This window comes from Hevea brasiliensis, chromosome 3, assembly GCF_030052815.1.
Source record: "Hevea brasiliensis isolate MT/VB/25A 57/8 chromosome 3, ASM3005281v1, whole genome shotgun sequence".
Classification (NCBI taxonomy): domain Eukaryota; kingdom Viridiplantae; phylum Streptophyta; class Magnoliopsida; order Malpighiales; family Euphorbiaceae; genus Hevea; species Hevea brasiliensis.
Window position 1 is genome coordinate 106,703,315 of NC_079495.1, and position 20,123 is coordinate 106,723,437.

Here is a 20,123-nt window from a genome sequence, read left to right on the forward strand (position 1 = left end):
CTGTGGGCACTATGCTTTTTATAATTATTTCTCAAAAAATACTTTAAATTCACTTTAATTTTGTTATATACAGAAGTGACCTTGATAGAATATACATTTCAACTGAATATGAGTTCTCATGGCTGTCGGCTGGTGATAGGAGCAATTTCAAACAAGAATTAAAAATGGAACACTTTGGAATCATTGCAATTACCCGTCGAAATTTAAGAAAATAATAATTTATAACATTCGCCACCGACAACAATCTTTAACAATGTCTTAAAAGGCTAGACTAAAAATAATCAATCGATTTATAGCCTCATTAGTAGGTGGGCATAGCGAACGATGGAATAAGGAGTCAGCGCATCTTGGATTGGATATACTGGATATCTATACCAATCTACTTCATTTGCTTTGTATTATTCAAGCTACTGAAGCGTATAGAGCTGTCCAAATTTTGTAAAAATACATACACTAAAAATTATATTTTTTAATACTCAAAACCAGTTGTTGGTAATAAACAAATCATATATATATTGCTATATGGTGCCGACACTCTAAAGTTGAGTTGCTGCCAATCACCATCTTAATCTGTGATAATCATTTCCTATCAGTAGGCCCTGCCGCTGCCGGCTCTGCTAACATGTCAACAATGTCAATGACCATAATAACAATCAATCAATCCAAAACATTAACAATCCTACGTTGGGATTTTTGCAAATATCTTGATGCACAAAACTTCCTGTATTGTGGATTTTAGAAAGGGTTTAGACATGGATATCAAAACTCACCACAATTACTAATTCATGAAACTAGAGGTCAAAATTCAATGCCCTTTGCTTATCTATTAGCCTCAGATGGACCAAAACTTGCCTGTTATGAGAATAGGTGACAATGACATGTACAATTGTGTATGTGAACTTTTTACAGGTAACTGAGCTAGTATTAGTGTTTCCATGGCAGAGTGAAGGATGAAAGAATGTATAGGAAGTAATTGATCATGTCTATGGAGTAAAGATTTCTTTTATCACGCAGTATGGGCAGCTTTCTGCACCTTCTCGAGAATGCTGTTGATCTTTCTCCTGGCTCTTGAAGTACCATTTTCAGCAAGTTTAGAAAGTGTATGATTAGCATTTTCCTCTTCCTAATCTCCTTCCACGTGGCCCGCTCATCTACACAGACTAAGTATAAGATTGCTGCACAGTTCTCCTTGTTGCGTTCAGAAGTGCCTCCCCTGATAATTCTGAGCAAGCAACCCACAGCACCAAGCTCCACCATTTCCTCAACCGCCTTCTTATGGCTAGCAAGCAAAACAAGAATAGCCAACAGCTCATCAATAAGTACGCTCTCCATCATCTTTTCCAAGATCACCCTAACTGCCCCGTCACAGGCTGCTTTCCCTCTATTCTCGGGGCTTTGCATAGGTTGAATATTGCACATGCAGCATCCATCATGGCTAATGGATGCCCTTCCTCTAAGAGGTCAATAAGAGGTTTGAGAGCACCTGATTTCCCAATAAGAATCTTGTTTGAATCAAGAGACGATAGGGTAAAGAGAGTTGCAGCAGCATTACTTCTTGTTTCCATGGTTCCATATTTCAGAGATTCAATAAGCAGAGGAATGACAAGTGGATGTTCAGCAACTATTTCCTTATTATTTTCATGAATGGAGACGTTCATAATTGTTGTAATCAAATCCTCTTGGAGATCAGGATGAGAATCAACTCTGCCTGTTAATAGTGGCTTGAGTAAAAGCAAAATGGAATCAGTGCACTGACCAAAAAGGGCCCGATATGATGGCATCTTTTGAGTAAGCAGCCAGCTCTTTTGCAGCTTCTTTTTGATCAGAGAGGAAGAGGACATCTTTTTCAACAGTGAATACAAGTAGTCTTTGTCTGCATCAACAACAACAATTTCCTCAACATCCTCAACAGGCCCGGGGAGCTCAATTCCATGCTCATTGCACCAACGTGAAATCATTTCTCGTACCAAGAGATTAGGGGTAAGGATAGTATGGGAGAGGACTTGCTGAGTTTGAGGACATGTCTGGTGCCCATCATTTAACCATCGCAGGATGAATGACCGATCATACGTCTGCAAATCAAGACACATTTCAGGATAAACCAAAAATGAATGAATACACTATGAGTCTTCAAGATTCAAATCACAGAAAATATTGGAACCAGCTATCATATCAAAGGAATTCAATGGCAAAGCATCAGTAGGTGGACAGAAAAATGGAATATAAATCTTGCTGCTCTGTGAATAGCATATCCTAAATGGCTCCAAAATTGATTCCTCATCCTAGTGTTTATGTCATTATGTGTAAATTGGCAAAACAAATCAGACTGGCATCAATTAATGCACAAGAACATTGGCACTTTATTGGTAACATATTTATTAATGTTCTGAAATCAATGAGGGTCAATTCCTTATCCTTTTTTATAAGGCCGCTATCCAAAATGCAGGTTTCCCATCTGATTACATTATCTCCTACAAGGAAAACAATGGTGAAAGTTTCCAATATAAATAGCCAGGCTGTTTCAGTATTTTAAACTGGACCTATCTTTACTTCTAATCTCAAAATTATTCTTAATTATCAACTGGATTCTTCACCTACGAAATTCTTTGCTTTGGGCCCCACTTCCTCAAGAAAATCAAACTTACTGAAATTGAATTTTTCTGTTCTTGATTCCTATTCTGGTATTACATACAAATGAAGAAATTAAATACAAACACCAAGGAAGAGAGTAAAAGGAGGAGGGGGGGAAGTAATTAACAGTTTCTTTTTTTCTTTTTTCATATTTTAATGATTTTTAATTTCTAAGATTCTTAAGAACCTTGATTCTTGCTAAATTACGCGAGGATGAAGGAATGATCAACTCCAGTATCAAAATCATATAAACCCAAAACCAGAAATCAAGAAGCACAAGCAAAATCCAAGGGAGCAGAAATCTTAAAATCCATTGCAAATGCGTGGCAAAACATTCAAAACAAGAACAAATTCAATTAAAATCCCTCAAGAAAGCGAAATTTATACATGTATGAATATTGACACATAATCTTGACAAAATAATTGAATAAAACCTCAAAAGAAAATCAAAGGAAAAAGAAATTAAAGAGGAGGTTAAACAACAAATGCGATCTCTAACCTGCCCAGTAACCAAAGCGACAGGGTCAATCATGAGCTCTTTTGAAATGGGACATTTAAATTCATCAGGAACAACCGTATTGTCATCAATCAAAGACTTAGATGATTTCTCCAATTTCAATTCCTTCAAAGCAGTCAAAATCCTTAAAACCTCATCAATGATCTCCAAGCTATAATCTTCCTCACCAAGAATTTTGTTAAATTGCCTCTCCAGTTCCTTCTTCAACTCAGTTGAGTTTGGCACAGCAGCAGTACTAGTAGAAGAAGAACTAGCCTCAAGAACCCCAACAGTTTTCGCCATAAAAAGCCACGAAGAGGATTGTGAAAACAAGAAACAAAAAACAAAGAAAAGGAACAAAATGGGTATGCGAGTATTGAGTAAGAACAGAAAGAGAGAATTGTGTTTGTATATATTGTGTGAATCAGCAGGTTTCTTGATTTAGTATCTTTCTTGAGAGCAGCCTGGTTTACACTTGGCATATATATAGTCCATAATATGACTCCTCTATTGCCAACGTGTCTGTGCACTGTAGTCTAGGAAACCAATCATTTCTTGCCATGTAAGCATCCTCAAAACCTTTTAAATGTCCAATATTTTTTTTTTCCTTTAAAAAAAATGGTGGGAAAACTCCAAATTTTATTTAAAACCCAACCTTTGAAAGCTTGTGAAGTACTCAAACTTCCATTTTTCAAATGTTTTTAGGTAAAAAGCCCATTTTAGCTCCACAGGTTCAAGTGGGCATGAGATTTTCCTCTAAACTCATTATGCTCTTTAATCTAATTCATAGCATTGTTAGCATTGTTTTTTTTTTTTAAATAAAAGATAAAACTTTCTGAATACATAATACATATTTAAAATATAAAATTTCATATTCCTATAATTTAACATAAAAAAATTATGATAAATTATTTATATAAAATATATTAATTTAAAGGAATTGCTCGTGTTAATAAAAAATTTAAATTAATTAATTTATGAGAAAAATATTTTTCTCGATAACAATTTATTACTATTTAATTTTATAATTTTTATATAAATTTTATTTAATAATTATTAAATTTTGATATTTTTATAACAATAAAATATGTACTCTTGTAATTATGCTTCTATTTAAAATAATAAAAAAAATATTAAAATAAATCATTCCAGTGGAGAAAATAAGAGAAATACCAAATCAAGAGGAGAAAACAAATACTCCCAATGGATCATTGCACAACAGAGTAAAAATCAAAAACAAAATAGTCAAGCTAGCTAGTGTCTTGCCACCAAATTCCAACGAGAGCAAGTCCAGGCAGCTTAGTCAAACTGCACATAAAGTCAAAACTGAACCACCACTTGTCACGCACTAGAGCTTAGTCCAGGCGGCAATCATGGTCATAACCTTAATGAGAGTTTAACTTAAATCTTATTTGGTTCTGAGTTTTAGAACTGTAATTATTTTATTAAATAAAAGTATTATTTTAAATATTATTAAAAAAATAATTTAAAAAATTTATTTTATAATTTTAATATTTTTATGATTAAAATTAATTAAATTTAATTTTTAATTATTTTTTAATGATCTTTAATTAATATATTTAAAAAAAAAAATCTTCTTAATTACAATTTCAATAATAATATTAAACAGGCTCTTAGACTTTGTGTGGTTTGGAATTTGTATAATCTTATGCCTTTGTTTGGTTGAAATGAATTACCTGTTGAGAACTCTATTCTTCAAAGAATAAGTTATTTCAAATAATTTACTTTTTGAGAAATAGCTTTTTTTTTCTTTTTAATAAATAAGTATTTACTTTTAATTAAATAAGTTAATTTTTTATATTTTTTAAAAATTTAAAATTCCTTAACCCATTTATCTCTATACAAACAAAGTCTTAATTTAGGTAAGTTTGATCTGAATAATTAAGCTTTATTTATTTAAAATTTTAATATGTTAAAATTATTGTTTTATTAAAAGTTAAAATATACATTATTTAAGATTAAAGGAACAAGATTTAATTCTATTGAATGCATGTTGAACTAATATGGTGGCTTTAATTGATGAAATGATCATTAATTGTTGTGGGACTGACACAGAGCTCGTTTGCTAGTGGTTGAGTCATCAATTTACATGCACACCACATGGATCTTAGTAGGCTAATCACACAACTCACTCTTCCATCGCCATTGAGGTCATTTGATTAGGCTCAAGTAACCTAGTTGGATTAAAGGTATATTATTTTATTTGACAAAATCAATTCTTCTATTAAATAATAATAATTAATTAAAAAATTAATTAATATAAAATTGAAACCCTTTTATTTCAATTTATGTGGATATTTATGTGGGAAATGACAGTGCCCACATTTTCATTGAAATTTGTCGTTTTATTATTATTATTATTTTTTTATATGGTCAACTTTGTTTTTTTTTTTTTTAATTTTTACATATATTAATTACAAGCAAAGGAGACAATAAATTTTTAATAAAATATTTTTCACCGGCGGCTCAAAACACGGTGGCAAGTGGAGGTGTCCACGGTTTTTAGAAACATTTGAGCATAACACATTTCCATTTTAACATTTGGGAGATGCTGATTCGGGATGGGCAATGTTTGGTGGTCTTTAAAATGCTGGCAAAATTAGCTGGGTTTAATCTATGGTGAGCAATGGTGGTGATCCGTGCCGTCTTCAAGCTTAGTTTATTCTCTGTGTTTTCCAAGGGTTTTTAGGGCGGGCAAAGTTATTTTGGTGGGTTGGTTAAGAGTGGGTCGATTTGATTTGTTTGAGTTTTGGTTTGGTTATGAAATATTGGATGGGTTTGTGCCATTAGTTTAAATCTCCTTTTCTCTTTTTGTATCTTGATCAAGTTCTAATCTCGCACTTTAATGAACTTTTAATGCGAGTTAGCCTGTTAAAAAAAAAATATATTAATTATAGTTATAATTATAATAAATTATATCTATAATTATAATTATAATTAATTGATTCCTCATTATCATTTAAATATATAATGCTCTATTCAAATTTTCAAAATTTTTACATAATATTTGGACTAAATAAATATGGAATTCATTTAATTTTTAAATAAATTTCATTTAAATCTTACTTTTATATATATATATATATATATATATATAACACCAAGAAAACTTAATGTTTTATTGAAAATATTCTCAAATTAGCTTATACACACTAAATGTTCTCTCCAAAATATTTTAATTACATACTCTCTCATGCATTTAACATTTGTCCTTTCTTTCAGATTCATTAATTTATTTTGTAAATTCTTTTTTTCAATTTATAATTCAAAGTAAACATGAAAAATTTTAAGTATACTATTAAAATTAAATTGTTATCTTAATTTAATGATAACGTTAAACTATTTAAAAATAGGTCTTAAATATACTATATACTATATTTAATAAATATAAGAAAATATGGACTTAATAACATACTATGTCTTTATCATAACTTTGGGAATTGGGGGTGGGAGTATTCCAATCGAAAGCAAAAAAATTAAAAAAAAAAAAATTAATAAAAGAAATCACATCAACAGATGAGTACCAGGCTACTAGCTTCAGTTCTACATCCTAAGTGCAGCCACTAAGATACAAAGGTGAAGCCTTTGGTGAAAAATTCCTATGAATATCATCTTACCATGGTGAGAAATTCTTTCATTTCATTGTCAACCTTCTTTCAACGCCATATGGAAATTGGAACTACAAAAACTTCACATGTTCTCTGGAAAACATTCGCCTTCTTTTTGTAATCTACAAGTTGCAATGTGAGCTATAAGCAAATTCAAAATGATAACCCTCTTTTGTATATATACGATTCTGAGAAAATTCAACATAAAAAAATTATGCCAAGTCGTATTTTCAGCTTTCTCCTGCAAGAAAAAGAATTTTAAGCTGGACACCATTCTAATCCCAGCCAAACCTGAAAACCCTGCTGATTGGTTATGTACTGCTTTTGGCAATAAAGTAACTATCAGTCTAACCAATGTAATATTTCCAATGTCTTCATATTGACAAAAACCTTACTAGCATTGCTTTCTATATTTTAATATTGGTTTAGAAAGGTAAAAAGAGAAAATCAAAGGAGTCGCCTCCCTGAACGCAAGGAACCACAAAGGAAAAACAAACAGTCAAGGATACAAGGGAAGATACAGACGTGGATAAAATGTTGAAGCCTGATGATTTCCTACTGCAAAGTTATGTGAAAGAACTGCATTAAGAGCAAAACTATACATATTAACTCATTTTCAAATTACAAAGAAGAATGAAAAGAATGACTTACCCCACATCAGGAAACTAGTTGGAATTCCCCCAGGATAATCATGGCCCATGGAAGTCGTCACAGCCTTTGCAGAACTGCTGCTAGTTTATTCACAGAATTCTTCTGATCATACATACTTGTTGCCAGTGTAGACACCATCTTCATATGTGTCCTGAGATTCTGCGGGGTTGTATCTGTCCTCAAATGCATTTTTGCCAGAACATTTGAACTATGATTCCCATATGAGTTTCTTAGATGTCGATCCCTAACAGCCAATTGCTCATCATTCTTCTGAACACCAGAATTATTAGCAGAATCTGGCAAAGAATGAGATGACTTGTAATTTTGATAGTTGGCCTTGCTAGAAGATCTTTTTTCATGATGTTTAGGAGTGGTCATTTCCACATAATCTCATTTTCTATAGCGGCTACTTTGTTCATGCAACTTGCCATGACTTCTATGTCTTTCTATACTTCCAGAATAGAGTTCCCTACCATGTCTGTCAGGCACTTTTTGGATATTCTGCTTGTTCATGGTGCCTATGATGATCTTGTCCCCATTGAACAGAATATGGATGCAAAGCATTCTTGGAAGTTGTAGATCTGTTGCTATGACCAGAGTGCAATAGTTTTTGGTAACTATTTGGAGTAGATCTTATTGCTTCAGAAGACTCGCTAGCACTTCTACTTCATTAACATCCAAAGCAACATCAGTAGTGGAGGGTGGTCTAGGGGACATCCCTTCTTCTTCAGCTGCCTAGTCAAAACAGCCAGTCCCTCCAGCTCGCTTGATTTCCTCCATGTATTCATCTATTATATCCCGCATCACCTATGGGTGAAATTACAGTACTAAAATACGGAGGATAGCTGTTGGTTTGTCAATATGACAACCATGAATATTACAGATGCAAGAAATTATTGTCAAATTTGAGCTCTCCCATTTTGGTTCTCAAACAAAAAGAAAAAAAAAAGTGAAATGCCACCAAATATAAAGAATGTGGTTGGAACTTGATGCATCTAATTCACATACTTCACATGGGTTTTTCTTAATAACAACCCTATAGCATTTATTTGCACCAAGAACAATAAGTAGGAATCTCTTAAAAAACGTTGGACATCTGATCAAAGCCCAAAGCCAGTAGGAGGATTGATTGCCTCCAAAAAATTAATGCATGCTTAAATTGATAGAAATTGTTGCAGGTAGTGATGAAGTCTGATGCTGCATGCAATATAAAATATCATAGAATTCATATAACCTGGATGCTCAATTTGGGAATAAAAGCTAAACATTCTTTAGAAGTACGATAATGAATAAATTATATTAAAAATATTTCAATTCAATCCACGTCTTCACAGAAGAATAAGAAAAAGAAACAATCAGTTCACAATTCAGCGATCGGATATGTAGGCATACAATTCTTGCCAAAAGATACTGTAAATCGCAAACATATTTTAACCCAAACATCTAGCCTCTAGGGTTTAATCAACTAATCATGAATAAGGACTCAATAACAATAAAACATTCAAAGTGTACTAATTCAACATGAAAACATCTTCCTACCTGCAAAGTTGTCCTTTTCGACTTCTTCTCATGATATGACATCCTTCGGCGTTTGTAATCCCTTTCTTCGGACAACAACTCCTCTCTAGTCTTAGTCTTGCTTGTTTCCTTCTGCAAATACAAAAGATTCTTAAAATTTACAAGAATAGCAACTTTTATAAATAGGAAGCATTGTCAAGAGAAAATTTAAGGACACTATGCTGGCAAAAACATCACTAAGAGCTTGTTTGGAATAAATGAACTTGATCCTACTAACAGTATAAATAACGCATGCCAATGAATCATGTTGTCCCATGTGCCTGGTTACTTGATTGCCTTGAAGGCAGGCCATCATGCTCAATAATAGCTTTGTAGTTAGAATGTTTCTTACGCTCCTCATCCGCTCTTTTTGAAACATAATCATGCTCAACCATCCTGCAAATACTTGCAGCATTTTTGAGCAATTTTATAATAACTCTTATGCAGACTATGAAGCTATAAAATAAATAAAAACACATGAAATAAGTTACAAGCTACATTGAACATAATGAAACATCTGCTCAAACATGATGTGAAAAATAGAACACTAGGCCAAATTAATTGAGGGAGATGAGAAAAGAAACCCAATTCCTAAAGGCAAATGAATTGATTAATGTTTCCTCATAATCAACAATTACCAACAAACAGAGCATTTTTAGAAAAAAAAACAAGAAAAACTGAAAACTTCACAAATCACAACATTCAGTTCAAAGTTCCACATGTAATGAATAAATGCAATATCTTAACTGAATCAGTCACACAGAACCATATACATCACACCAGTTTCCAGAAGTCTATTAGTAATTGACTCAGGCTGTTCATCTCCTACAAAAACAACAGTTTCCAGGTAACTTGAACATTTTGAGCTTTCTAAATCATTGAAATTAACAACACCTGGGCAATCTTTGTAAAAGAAATTGGAACGGAACTCGTTGAAATAACCATCTAAAGCGAAGCAAAGTTCAGCATTGTCGGAGTCCAGAATTGACTGAGCAATGAAATTTTTGTCATTGTTTTTGGTGTTTAAGATTTTTGGGTAATGAAGAAATCAATAAGAGAAGTGGGGCCTTGAAAGAGAGAAGATGGGCAGCGAAGAGAATGAAAAAAGAGTGATTCTGGTGGCATGAGGTGGTGAGGGTTGTACGGGCAGGGCACAAAGTAGAACGTTTTAAGGAGGCAGCTTTAGGCTGGAGGAGATGAGACAGAGAATTGAGGGCTTGATCAGATAGAGAAAGGAGGCCTGACGTCGTGCGCTTTTTCTATTTTCACGGGCATTGATAATTCTAATTGGATTTTTTATTTTTTAAAATAAATTATTTATATTTCATATTTTATTTAAAATTTTAAAATATTATTTTTATTTAATTTATATCTTTAAATATATTTTTTATTAAGATCGTAACTCATTCATTTAAAATTCTAAAAATATCCATTATATTTTCATTATATCACGTTTAATCAATAAAATTTACTTTATTTTATTTTTAAATTTTGAAATGAATAATTTTGTATTAGATTTTATTTATTTCGCAGCAGGTGTTATCATGTCAGTGATTTCACTCACATTAGATAGCCAACACTGATGGTGGTGATAGTAATTAATCTTGTGAAAGTGATAAAGGATTATCGGCTGTTTTGAGAGTAATTGAAGAGAATCAAAATTCTATAATAGAGATTATGTGACTCTTGCAAAATATTTGCCGCTTATTTGGAGTTCGTAATATTGAAAAGAGAAGCTATAAATTGAATCAAGTCAGGAGAGTTAATAATGGTAGAGTCAACCATGAGTCAATTATGATTCTGTTCTCTTTAATTATAAAAGAACATTTGTTATTAATAATTTATATTGAAGAAGTGGTGTTTGGAAATTATGTACTTCAACATAAATAAAGAATTTAGAGGTGAAAATAAATTTTATTGAGACATTAAAGGGTGTTGAAGATTTAAACTAAGAACAAAGAATTAACATGCATTAGAAAAATAACTTAAAGTTGAATATCCTAAGTTTAAAGGGTTTGAAATTAAAGAATCTGAAACTTTGGTTTTATTGTCATTCCCTATGGTGAATGACGAAGAGTTTGAAGAAGGTATACTAGAAAATGAAGAACAACAAACCATAGAGATTTCAATGAAACTTGATTAATTTTATGTGTCCAAATGTTCTAATGGATGCAAAGGACAATACAAAATTTTTCAATTCAATTTTATTCAACTCAATCTTATTCATATCATTCAAGAAAGAGATATGGTGTGATCTTTCAATTAAATTTTTTTATTCTTTAACACTTTAAATTCGAGGTCAAATTTTTTCGAAAGTGTGGTGAATGATTTTAGTGCGTAAATCTATATCAGACCCGAAGACTTTTATTTTCCAATTTTGGATTCCTAATTCCAATTGGATTATTTATTTTCCTAAATAGGTTTTATTTATACTCTATAGTTTATTTAGGACTATAAAATATTATTTTTATTTAATTTAGGTCTTTAAATATGTTTTCTATTTAGATAAAAACTCTTTAATTTATCCATTGTATTTTCATTATAAACAAGTTTTCATATTTACTCAATAAAGTTTTTTTCTTCATAAAGCTATATTTACTTTATTTTATCCTTAGATTTTAGATTTAATCTTATTTATTTTAAGGTTTTAGATTAGATTTTATTTATTTTCAAGTGTTTGATTGTGTGTCGATCTTTATTCGGCGCTACTGCTTCAGAGATTTCACCCTTATTATGATAACCAATACTGGTGGTGGTGAAATTCCTGATGTAGCATGTAGCGAGGAATAAGGATCGACACACAATCAAACACTTAATCCAAGATTTTAAGAAACACAAGATTCAATTTAGAATTTAAGGAAAAAAAAAAGAAGTGAACATAACTTTATAAAAAAGAAAACTTTCACATAATCAAAATACAATGTGTGTATTTCTAGAATTTTAAATCCTAATTTACGTAGAAATTAACTAAAGAGTCGTAATCTAAATAGAAAATATATTTAAAAACTTAAATTAAATAAAATAATATTTTAGAGTCCAAAATAAACTAAAAAATATAAATAAAATTTATTTAGAAAAATAAAGAATCTTGTTAGAATTAGAAATTCTTGTGAAAATAGAAAAATAAAAATTTTCAGGTCTGATATTGATTTACGCACTGTATCAAGATCTATTAGAGACGAAAGAATGGCATAGACATCGGAATTCAGAGTGGTGGTGGTCAGAGGAATTTGTGATGATTTGGGGAACAGAGTGGAATAGGAAATTAGGAGCAGGGTTGGGGTTTTGAGGGGTATAAGGGAAGAGGTAGCAATTGGGATTGGGATATGGAGTGGAAGAAGGATTCATGGGAAAGGAACAAGAAGAACTGTGAATCCAGAAGAATTCTTTTCTAAGAATTCGGATTCTATTGAGCTGAGTGGAAATTGAGGTGGCCAAACTGCAAACGCTATTTGGAAGTTTCTTCTGCGTTTTGTGTTTCTTGTGCTTTTTGAGTCCATAAAAAAAAAATCATTTTATAAAGATATTTATTTTCGAAATGGGAAATGCAAAAGAATAACGCTAATAATGCAGCAATAATTTGCATGTAGTTTATTAGGGTTTACTTGTCAAATTATTAAACTCGATTTTATATTAAAATAAATTTAATTATTTAATTTATATAAAATTAATTAATATATATATAAAAAATTAAAATAATTAATACATAAACCTTAATATAATTAATAATATTATTAATTTAAAAATGGTTAGACTTATTTGTAAATCATTATTATTTTATAAGAACTCAAAATTAAAGTTTTTTTTAGGACAATTTACAAATTATAATTGCATACATAAAGATCTCGTTATATTTTCATAAAAAACCTCAAATTCATACTATAAAAAATTATCATTAAGAATCTAATAATAATAAATTACTACCAAGTAGAGTATACTTTTCAAATGACCTATCAATATTATATCAAAATTTTTGATAATTACTGAGCTATTATATTTTTTTTATAAGTGTTTTATTTAATTTTTTTTTATGTAAAATTATAGCAGTATAAAATTTTACATTTTAAATTTATATTTTATTTTCATTTAATAAAGACTTTATTTTTAATTTTCTTTAAAAAAAAGGTATACGAGTGTAATCGTATTCTTTGATTTTCATATGTGATGAATAGGAAATTAATTAATTTCTCCCAATACTTAGTGATTCTATGCACCTAATTCCCTACCATGCTTTTAAGTATATATGGAGGTGTGCATCTACAGAATTAATTCCCTGATAAAAAATTATGGATTAAGGTATTAATGATATTCCATGATACTACAAAAAGTAGCTTATAGATTATAATCTATTAAAAACATATTGATAAAGTCAGATTTGAATATCTACTTCTTCAATTTTTTTATTAAAAAAATAATATAAGAGAAGAATTATTATTTAGTAATTTTAGAAAACGGAGAGTAATTAATTGAGTTTTAAAAATAAAATGATTGGTTAAAATTAATAAAAATATTTAAAAATTTAGATAGTAATTCTCTTAATATAAAATGATTGGTAAATTTTTTTTAATTCTCTTAATATAAAATGATTGGTAAATTTTTTTTTTGTTAAGTCAGATTTTCATTCTATTTTATTTTTCTTAATTAATTAGGTATAAAATCTTAATGCTGCAACGTTCTATACTCAATTCCCTGTGAATAAGATCTATGTGCATGTATTTAGGGGAAAAAAAAAAAAGAAGATGATAGATTTGATCTCCTTTTAGGGCGTAACATTCCCTGGATATATATTTCCATTATTTCTTCCTGTTTCCAATATATATATATATATATATATATATATATATATTATCGGATCCTCTTTCCCATATTGAGTAGGGGAAGATCATTAATCTGATCAGAATTTCCCAATATAATTAAGATTTATTGGCTTCAGCTGCAGCCTCAAAACTAATTAAATACTAGTGTGTCGCTATTATACATGGAAAATGCAATCAATAATATATAGGCAAAGATTGAAGGAAAAACAAGCAAACATTTTAAATGTTGTAGGATTATATATTAATTAATACGGGTTCGTCTAAACCTAGAATATTAGCTCTGATAATGTAGGATTCTAATATTCCTAGTTTATGATCTTGGATAAATAGTCCATTATCTTTGATAAATATATATTCTATTCACTTAATATGTATAAGCCGACTCGCTTAGTCTAAGCTTAATATAAGAAGTTAAAAGCATAGTAGCCCTAAATTCGCGTCTCCAATAATCTAATTCAGTTACTAGTTAAATTACTAAAAAAAAAAAAAGAAGAATTATCAATTATTACGTTTTCATTCATTCAATTCAATGCATCTCATGCAAGCATATTTTTATGTAGAATGCACAGATTATATTTCTGATGATTGGCTAAAAGGAGGAATTATTTAGAAATTTTAGAAGGATTACAGTTGAAACTCATATGAGGAAACAGATAACAATTTGTTTCGTGCAGATAGTAGCATGCAATCATTTTCGTGAGGTGAAGCTAAGTAAAATAATAATTTCTGCCTTATAATATTTGGAATTGAAATAAAAAAGAGACAATAATTAGTGAAGATTTTGGGACGTTGTCTTCTGAGTTTTCGTGTAGGGATCAACAACCAGAGATTAGCTTTATGGAAGACATATCTAGCGCATAAATAGCCCTATGTATCATGTAAGATTTCTCATCACCCCCTCACCCAGCAACACCAGAAGTAGACGGAGACTAATGAGTATATAGTGATGGGAGTTGCTAATTTCCTCCTAGTTGCTTTTGTCTTCTTGGCTTTGGCTTTCTCGTTTGCCGATGCCTTTGATCCTGCGCCTCTTCAGGACATCTGTGTAGCAATAAATGACACAAAGTTTGGTGGTAAATGATTTCGTTTTCATCATCTTTAATTTCTTTAACAATCTTGGATGATAATTAATATAATAGTTTCTTCTTCGTGCAGTGTTCGTGAATGGAAAATTCTGCAAAGATCCGGCGAAAGTCACAGCAAATGATTTCTTCTACTCAGGGCTTAATGTTCCTCAAGACACATCAAATCAACTAGGAATATATATCACTCTTTTAACTGTTGATTCGATACCAGGACTTAATACTAATGGATTATCGTTAGCACGTATTAACTATGCAGCAAATGGCGGTCTAAACCCTCCACACCACCACCCTCGAGCAGCGGAGATTCTCACAGTTTTGGAGGGGACTCTTTACGCTGGATTTGTGACAGCCAACCCAGATCATATCCTATTCAGCAAAATCCTACACGCTGGAGATGTTTTGTATTTCCATTTGGGCTAGTTCACTTCCAGTTGAACATAGGTAAAACTCCTGCAGTTGCCATAGCAGCATTGAGCAGCCAAAATCCTGGAGTCAATACAGAAGCAAATGCACTATTTGGATCCAAACCGTCTATTAATCCTGATGTTCTCACCAAGGCATTCCATCTTAACAAAAGTTTGGTGGTCACTCTTCAAAGTGAAAATTGGGTTAATCCATGACATTATTGATGAATTCTCTCATTTTGATCATCATATCTCATGGTTTGTAACATATTAATAAGGAGGATGCTTCCTGTAATTCGCTCCATTTGTTCATGATGAATCATTTGGTAAACTTTCCTCTTTGTGAAAATCTCATGCATGCATGGTTAATTGTAACAAAATAAGGAAAAGGCGTTCCTCTTTCCGAGTTGATCTTTCATATATAATATAAATTAAGCACCTCTCCTCTCTTTCTCTTTCCCTCTCTCAATTGATTTTGTTTGTCCATTTAATTTTACTCGAGTGTTCAACTCAAATTTCACAATTTTTTTTTATAAACAAATTTTATTAATAAATTAAGAAAAATTTACCATATATTAGCCAAACTAAACCAAGTCCAAAAGACCTTCTCCAGTATACCCAATCTAGGCTAACATATAACTCAACTCAACTCAACTAAGCCTTTATCCCAAAAATTTGGGGTCGGCTATATGGATTCGCTTTCTCCACTCTAAACGATTTTGGGTTAAGTCCTCAGAAATGTGTAATGCTTCTCGGTCATGTTGTACTACTCTCCTCCAAGTCAATTTAGGTCTACCCTTTTTTTCTTTCTATCCTCTAACCTAATGTGCTCTACTTGTCTAACTGGAGCCTCCGTATTTCTACGCTTCACATGACCAAACCACCTCAATCTCCCTTCTCTCAACTTATCTTCAATTGGCACCACTCCTACCTTTTCTCTAATACTCTTATTACGGACTTTATCTAGTCTAGTATGGCCACTCATCCACCTTAACATTCTCATCTCTGCAACTCTTATCTTAGATGCATACGACTCTTTCAGTGCCCAACACTCACTACCATATAACATAGTCGGTCGTATGGCTGTACGGTAAAATTTTCTTTTCAACTTATTGGGAATCTTACGATCACATAAAACTCCCGTGGCACGTCTCCACTTCAACCATCCGGCTTTAATCCTATAACTAACATCTTTCCTCACATCCCCCATCTACTTGAAGGACTGAGCCTAAATATTTAAAGTGATTACTTTGGGACAGTACCACTCCATTCAAACTAACTCATTTCCTATCACCGGTTTGGTCTTCACTGAACTTGCAATGCATGTATTCTGTCTTCGTTCTACTTAACTTAAAACCCTTTGACTCTAGAGCACTTCTCCAAAGCTCTAGCTTTCTATTGATTCCTTTTCGTGTCTCATCTATCAGAACAATATCATCCGCCAATATCATGCACCAAGGAATACTCTCCTGTATATGTTTCGCCAATTCATCTAAAACTAATGTAAAAAGGTAAGGGCTTATGGCTGATCCTTGGTGTAATCCAATTGAGATCGGAAAATCTCTTGTGTCCCCTTCCACCATGTGCACAATAGTAGTTGCTCCTTCATACATATCTTTCAACACTTGTATGTACCTAATAGATACCCTCTTTTGTTCTAACACATTCCATAAGACATCTCTTGGAACACTATCATAAACCTTCTCCAAATCAATAAAAATCAATCTGGGCTAACATATGTTAAGCGAAAAAACCTAAAGCCAAATTAAAGGAATATAAACAAAGCAACAACAAAATATATATAAAAGAAAAAATGCAAACAACAATTGCCTTGTGCCCAATAATCACAAGGATAACTCACAGCAACAAAATCTTAAGATAAAAATTCAGCAGAAGATTAGCACAAAACAGGCTATAAAACACCACAAACCAATGACTAAGCACTAGCAGACCCACGCTATCACCGCTATCAGCAACAACAATACTCAAGCCCCAATCTTCATCTCAAAATGACTATAAAGATGCCACAGGCTAAAGTACGCAACTGAAGCTCATTGATTCTCTCAATTAATTGCTTAACTAAACATAAAGATTATTGTCTTATTATTATTAGGATAGGAGAATATCATTAGTTCGACGTGTATCCTGAGTACAAGTTTACTTGGTGTTATTAAATTATTAAGCTAATTAAATCATGGAAGATGATTATGATCACTAATCATTATTTTGATGTGAAGATAGTTCAATGACATTAATTAATTAAAATTTTAGTTGTACAAGGTTTTGATGATTATTGGATGGATTAACTTTTAAATGCAATTTTTTAACTAAAACACTTACTCTCTTTTTTTTTTTAGTTTGTGGAAGCTTATAGTGTTGATGAGCAATGTATCATCCCAACATTTAAGAAATCCAAAAAGAAACCTCTCCTACTTATATTGATGATTATTACTTGTTGCCAGACTCCTATATATAATGCATGATTTAGCTAGACCTAAACCATTTGGTGAAGGCTTCATCATCCATGGTATATCCTTGGTGACATAAGTGGAATATTTTTTTTTTTTATAATTTCAATCAAAATTATTGTGTACACTCGGTATATATGTACTTTTATTCATAAAAGTGTCTTTTATAATTTTTTAAAATTTAATGCTCAACAATTTTTTTTTATGTAATGCGTTATTTTTCAGTTAATAATTTTCTTAGATCTAAATTACACTCCCATAATTTTGTGAAATTTATAAATTTTTCAAATTTCAAGTCAGAATGCATTATTTACTTGTTATTATGATTATTGACTAATTTACTTTATAATAAATTTTAATTCAATTTACCAATGCACCCTTAACTCTATTTAATTTGCAAATTTAATTGTCCATAAAATTAAAAATTTAACCAGTAATTTAAATGATTTAATTTTAAAATTAATTTAAAAATTAAATAATATTAAAATTTGATTTCATATTTTTTTAATAGTAAATTAGTGACTTAATAAATAACTAAATCAATTCATAATCTGAAATGATACCATGTAAATTGAAATCTACCTAATCTTATCCACCCATGCTAATTCTCTTAGAGGTTATTTTTCATTTGGATTTTTAGTCTTTCTTTGGTAATAGATGACATTTAAAGTGTGTTGCATATATGGTCACATTTGGTCGTTAAAAAAGATTGGATTAATTTGTTTTGTTCTTATTAATTAATAGATTTGATAGAACACCAATTTTGAATTTGGATATTAATTAATTATAATTTTGATGCGGGGCGGTCACATCGGACTTTTATCTATGACCCATTCAGTAAAACTAGAAAAATCCTTTTATATATGCACATTGTTTGAAAGTTTAGCTTTGTTTTCAAATGAAAATAAAATCAAAAATGGCGTGTAGAAATAGTTGTGTTGAATTCACCAAAAAATATGTATCGAAATCATCTGCCTGGAATGAAATTATAATTACTATTGTTTATAAGATATGGAAAAAAAGACCAGTTCTTCACCAATACTGTATTACTGCAAATAAGCATATATAATAGGAAAATAAACAAAGATGAAAGTGCGTGTAGTTATAGTAGAATGGTTCATTGGTGAAATTAAAAACTGAACATAACACCTTCAGACTGGTGAAGTTTGATTATGTCTTTCCAGAGACTAGATCAATGACTCCAATCTATAAATTCATTTGTTTTCCATGCAAGAATTCTCATCCCTGAAAGCACTATAAGCTATAGCAAGCTCGAAACAGCCTAATCAAAATGAAAGGAGTTCATTTACTTGTTGCTTTTCTCCTTCTGGTTTTGTCTTCCTCATATGTCTTTGCCTTTGACCCTAGCCCTCTTCAGGACTTTTGTGTAGCCATCAATGGCAGCAAAGATGGTGGTATGTGCTTAAAAAATGAAGTAAAATATCCATTTCACGATCATTTTCTTCGTTCTTAGTGCTAATATATAAGCCTTTTTTTTTTCTTATGCAGTGTTTGTCAATGGAAAGTTCTGCAGGGACCCAGTGCTTGTAACAGCAGATGATTTCTCATTTTCTGGTCTCAATATTCCTAGAAATACAACAAACCAAGTTGGGTCCAACGTCACTCTCTTAAATGTTGACAAAATACCAGGACTTAACACTCTTGGCATATCCTTAGCTCGTATAGACTTTGCACCATATGGTGGCCTAAACCCACCCCATACTCACCCTCGTGCCACTGAAATCTTGGTAGTCTTGGAAGGCACCCTCTATGTTGGCTTCGTCACATCAAACCCGAATCGCCTCATCACCAAGGTCTTAAATGCAGGAGACGTTTTCGTTTTTCCAATTGGCCTCATTCACTTCCAATTCAATATTGGAAATACTAATGCAGTGGCTTTTGCTGCTTTGAGTAGCCAAAATCCCGGAGTCATCACAATAGCAAATGCAATCTTTGGATCTAATCCACCTATTAATCCAGATGTTCTTGTCAAAGCATTCCAAGTCGATAAGAATGTAGTGAACTATCTTCAGAAACAGTTCTGGGTCAACAATCACTAGAATCATATTCGTATATATGGAAAAATCGTGAACCAGTACTAGAATGATTGATATTTTTCTGTAATAAAGTAAGGAGGGGCTTCTGCGTAGCTCTCTCGATGTTGATTTTTATTTTATTAATGAGATAATAATTGTTAAGTGCTCTCTCTCTCTCGCTCTTTCCACTGCTCACATATCCATAGACTTGCTCAATTAAAGGTGTTACAAGAAAATTTAGGATCTTTATCTAATAGCTTTCAAATTATTTTTCTTGAAGGAAAGAACAAAACAATGAAAATTTGTTATTCTAAAGTTTTGAGTTAGGTTGTTTAAGAAAAGAGTTAAT

The 20,123-nt window shown here is 31.4% G+C and overlaps 2 protein-coding genes and 2 pseudogenes across 2 annotated transcripts; 2 read left to right on the forward strand and 2 right to left on the reverse strand.

Annotated features, from left to right (window-relative positions):
- Window positions 1-798: 798 nt before the first annotated feature.
- LOC110643377 (U-box domain-containing protein 9) lies at window positions 799-3,566 on the reverse strand. The gene is given in 4 exon segments (XM_021795731.2): window positions 799-1,125; window positions 1,128-1,391; window positions 1,394-2,072; window positions 3,131-3,566. Coding segments are annotated over 4 exon segments (1,362 nt in total). The 5' UTR covers window positions 3,431-3,566; the 3' UTR covers window positions 799-1,006.
- Window positions 3,567-6,556: 2,990 nt separating this feature from the next.
- On the reverse strand, window positions 6,557-9,705 carry LOC110643376 (U11/U12 small nuclear ribonucleoprotein 48 kDa protein-like; annotated as a pseudogene).
- Window positions 9,706-14,727: 5,022 nt separating this feature from the next.
- On the forward strand, window positions 14,728-15,486 carry LOC131178553 (germin-like protein subfamily 1 member 20; annotated as a pseudogene).
- Window positions 15,487-18,988: 3,502 nt separating this feature from the next.
- Window positions 18,989-19,813, forward strand: LOC131178554 (germin-like protein subfamily 1 member 7). Its single transcript, XM_058143508.1, has 2 exons — window positions 18,989-19,153; window positions 19,248-19,813. The coding sequence occupies exons 1-2, from the start codon at window positions 19,030-19,032 to the stop codon at window positions 19,796-19,798; spliced, it is 675 nt and encodes a 224-aa protein (XP_057999491.1). The 5' UTR covers window positions 18,989-19,029; the 3' UTR covers window positions 19,799-19,813.
- Window positions 19,814-20,123: the final 310 nt, after the last annotated feature.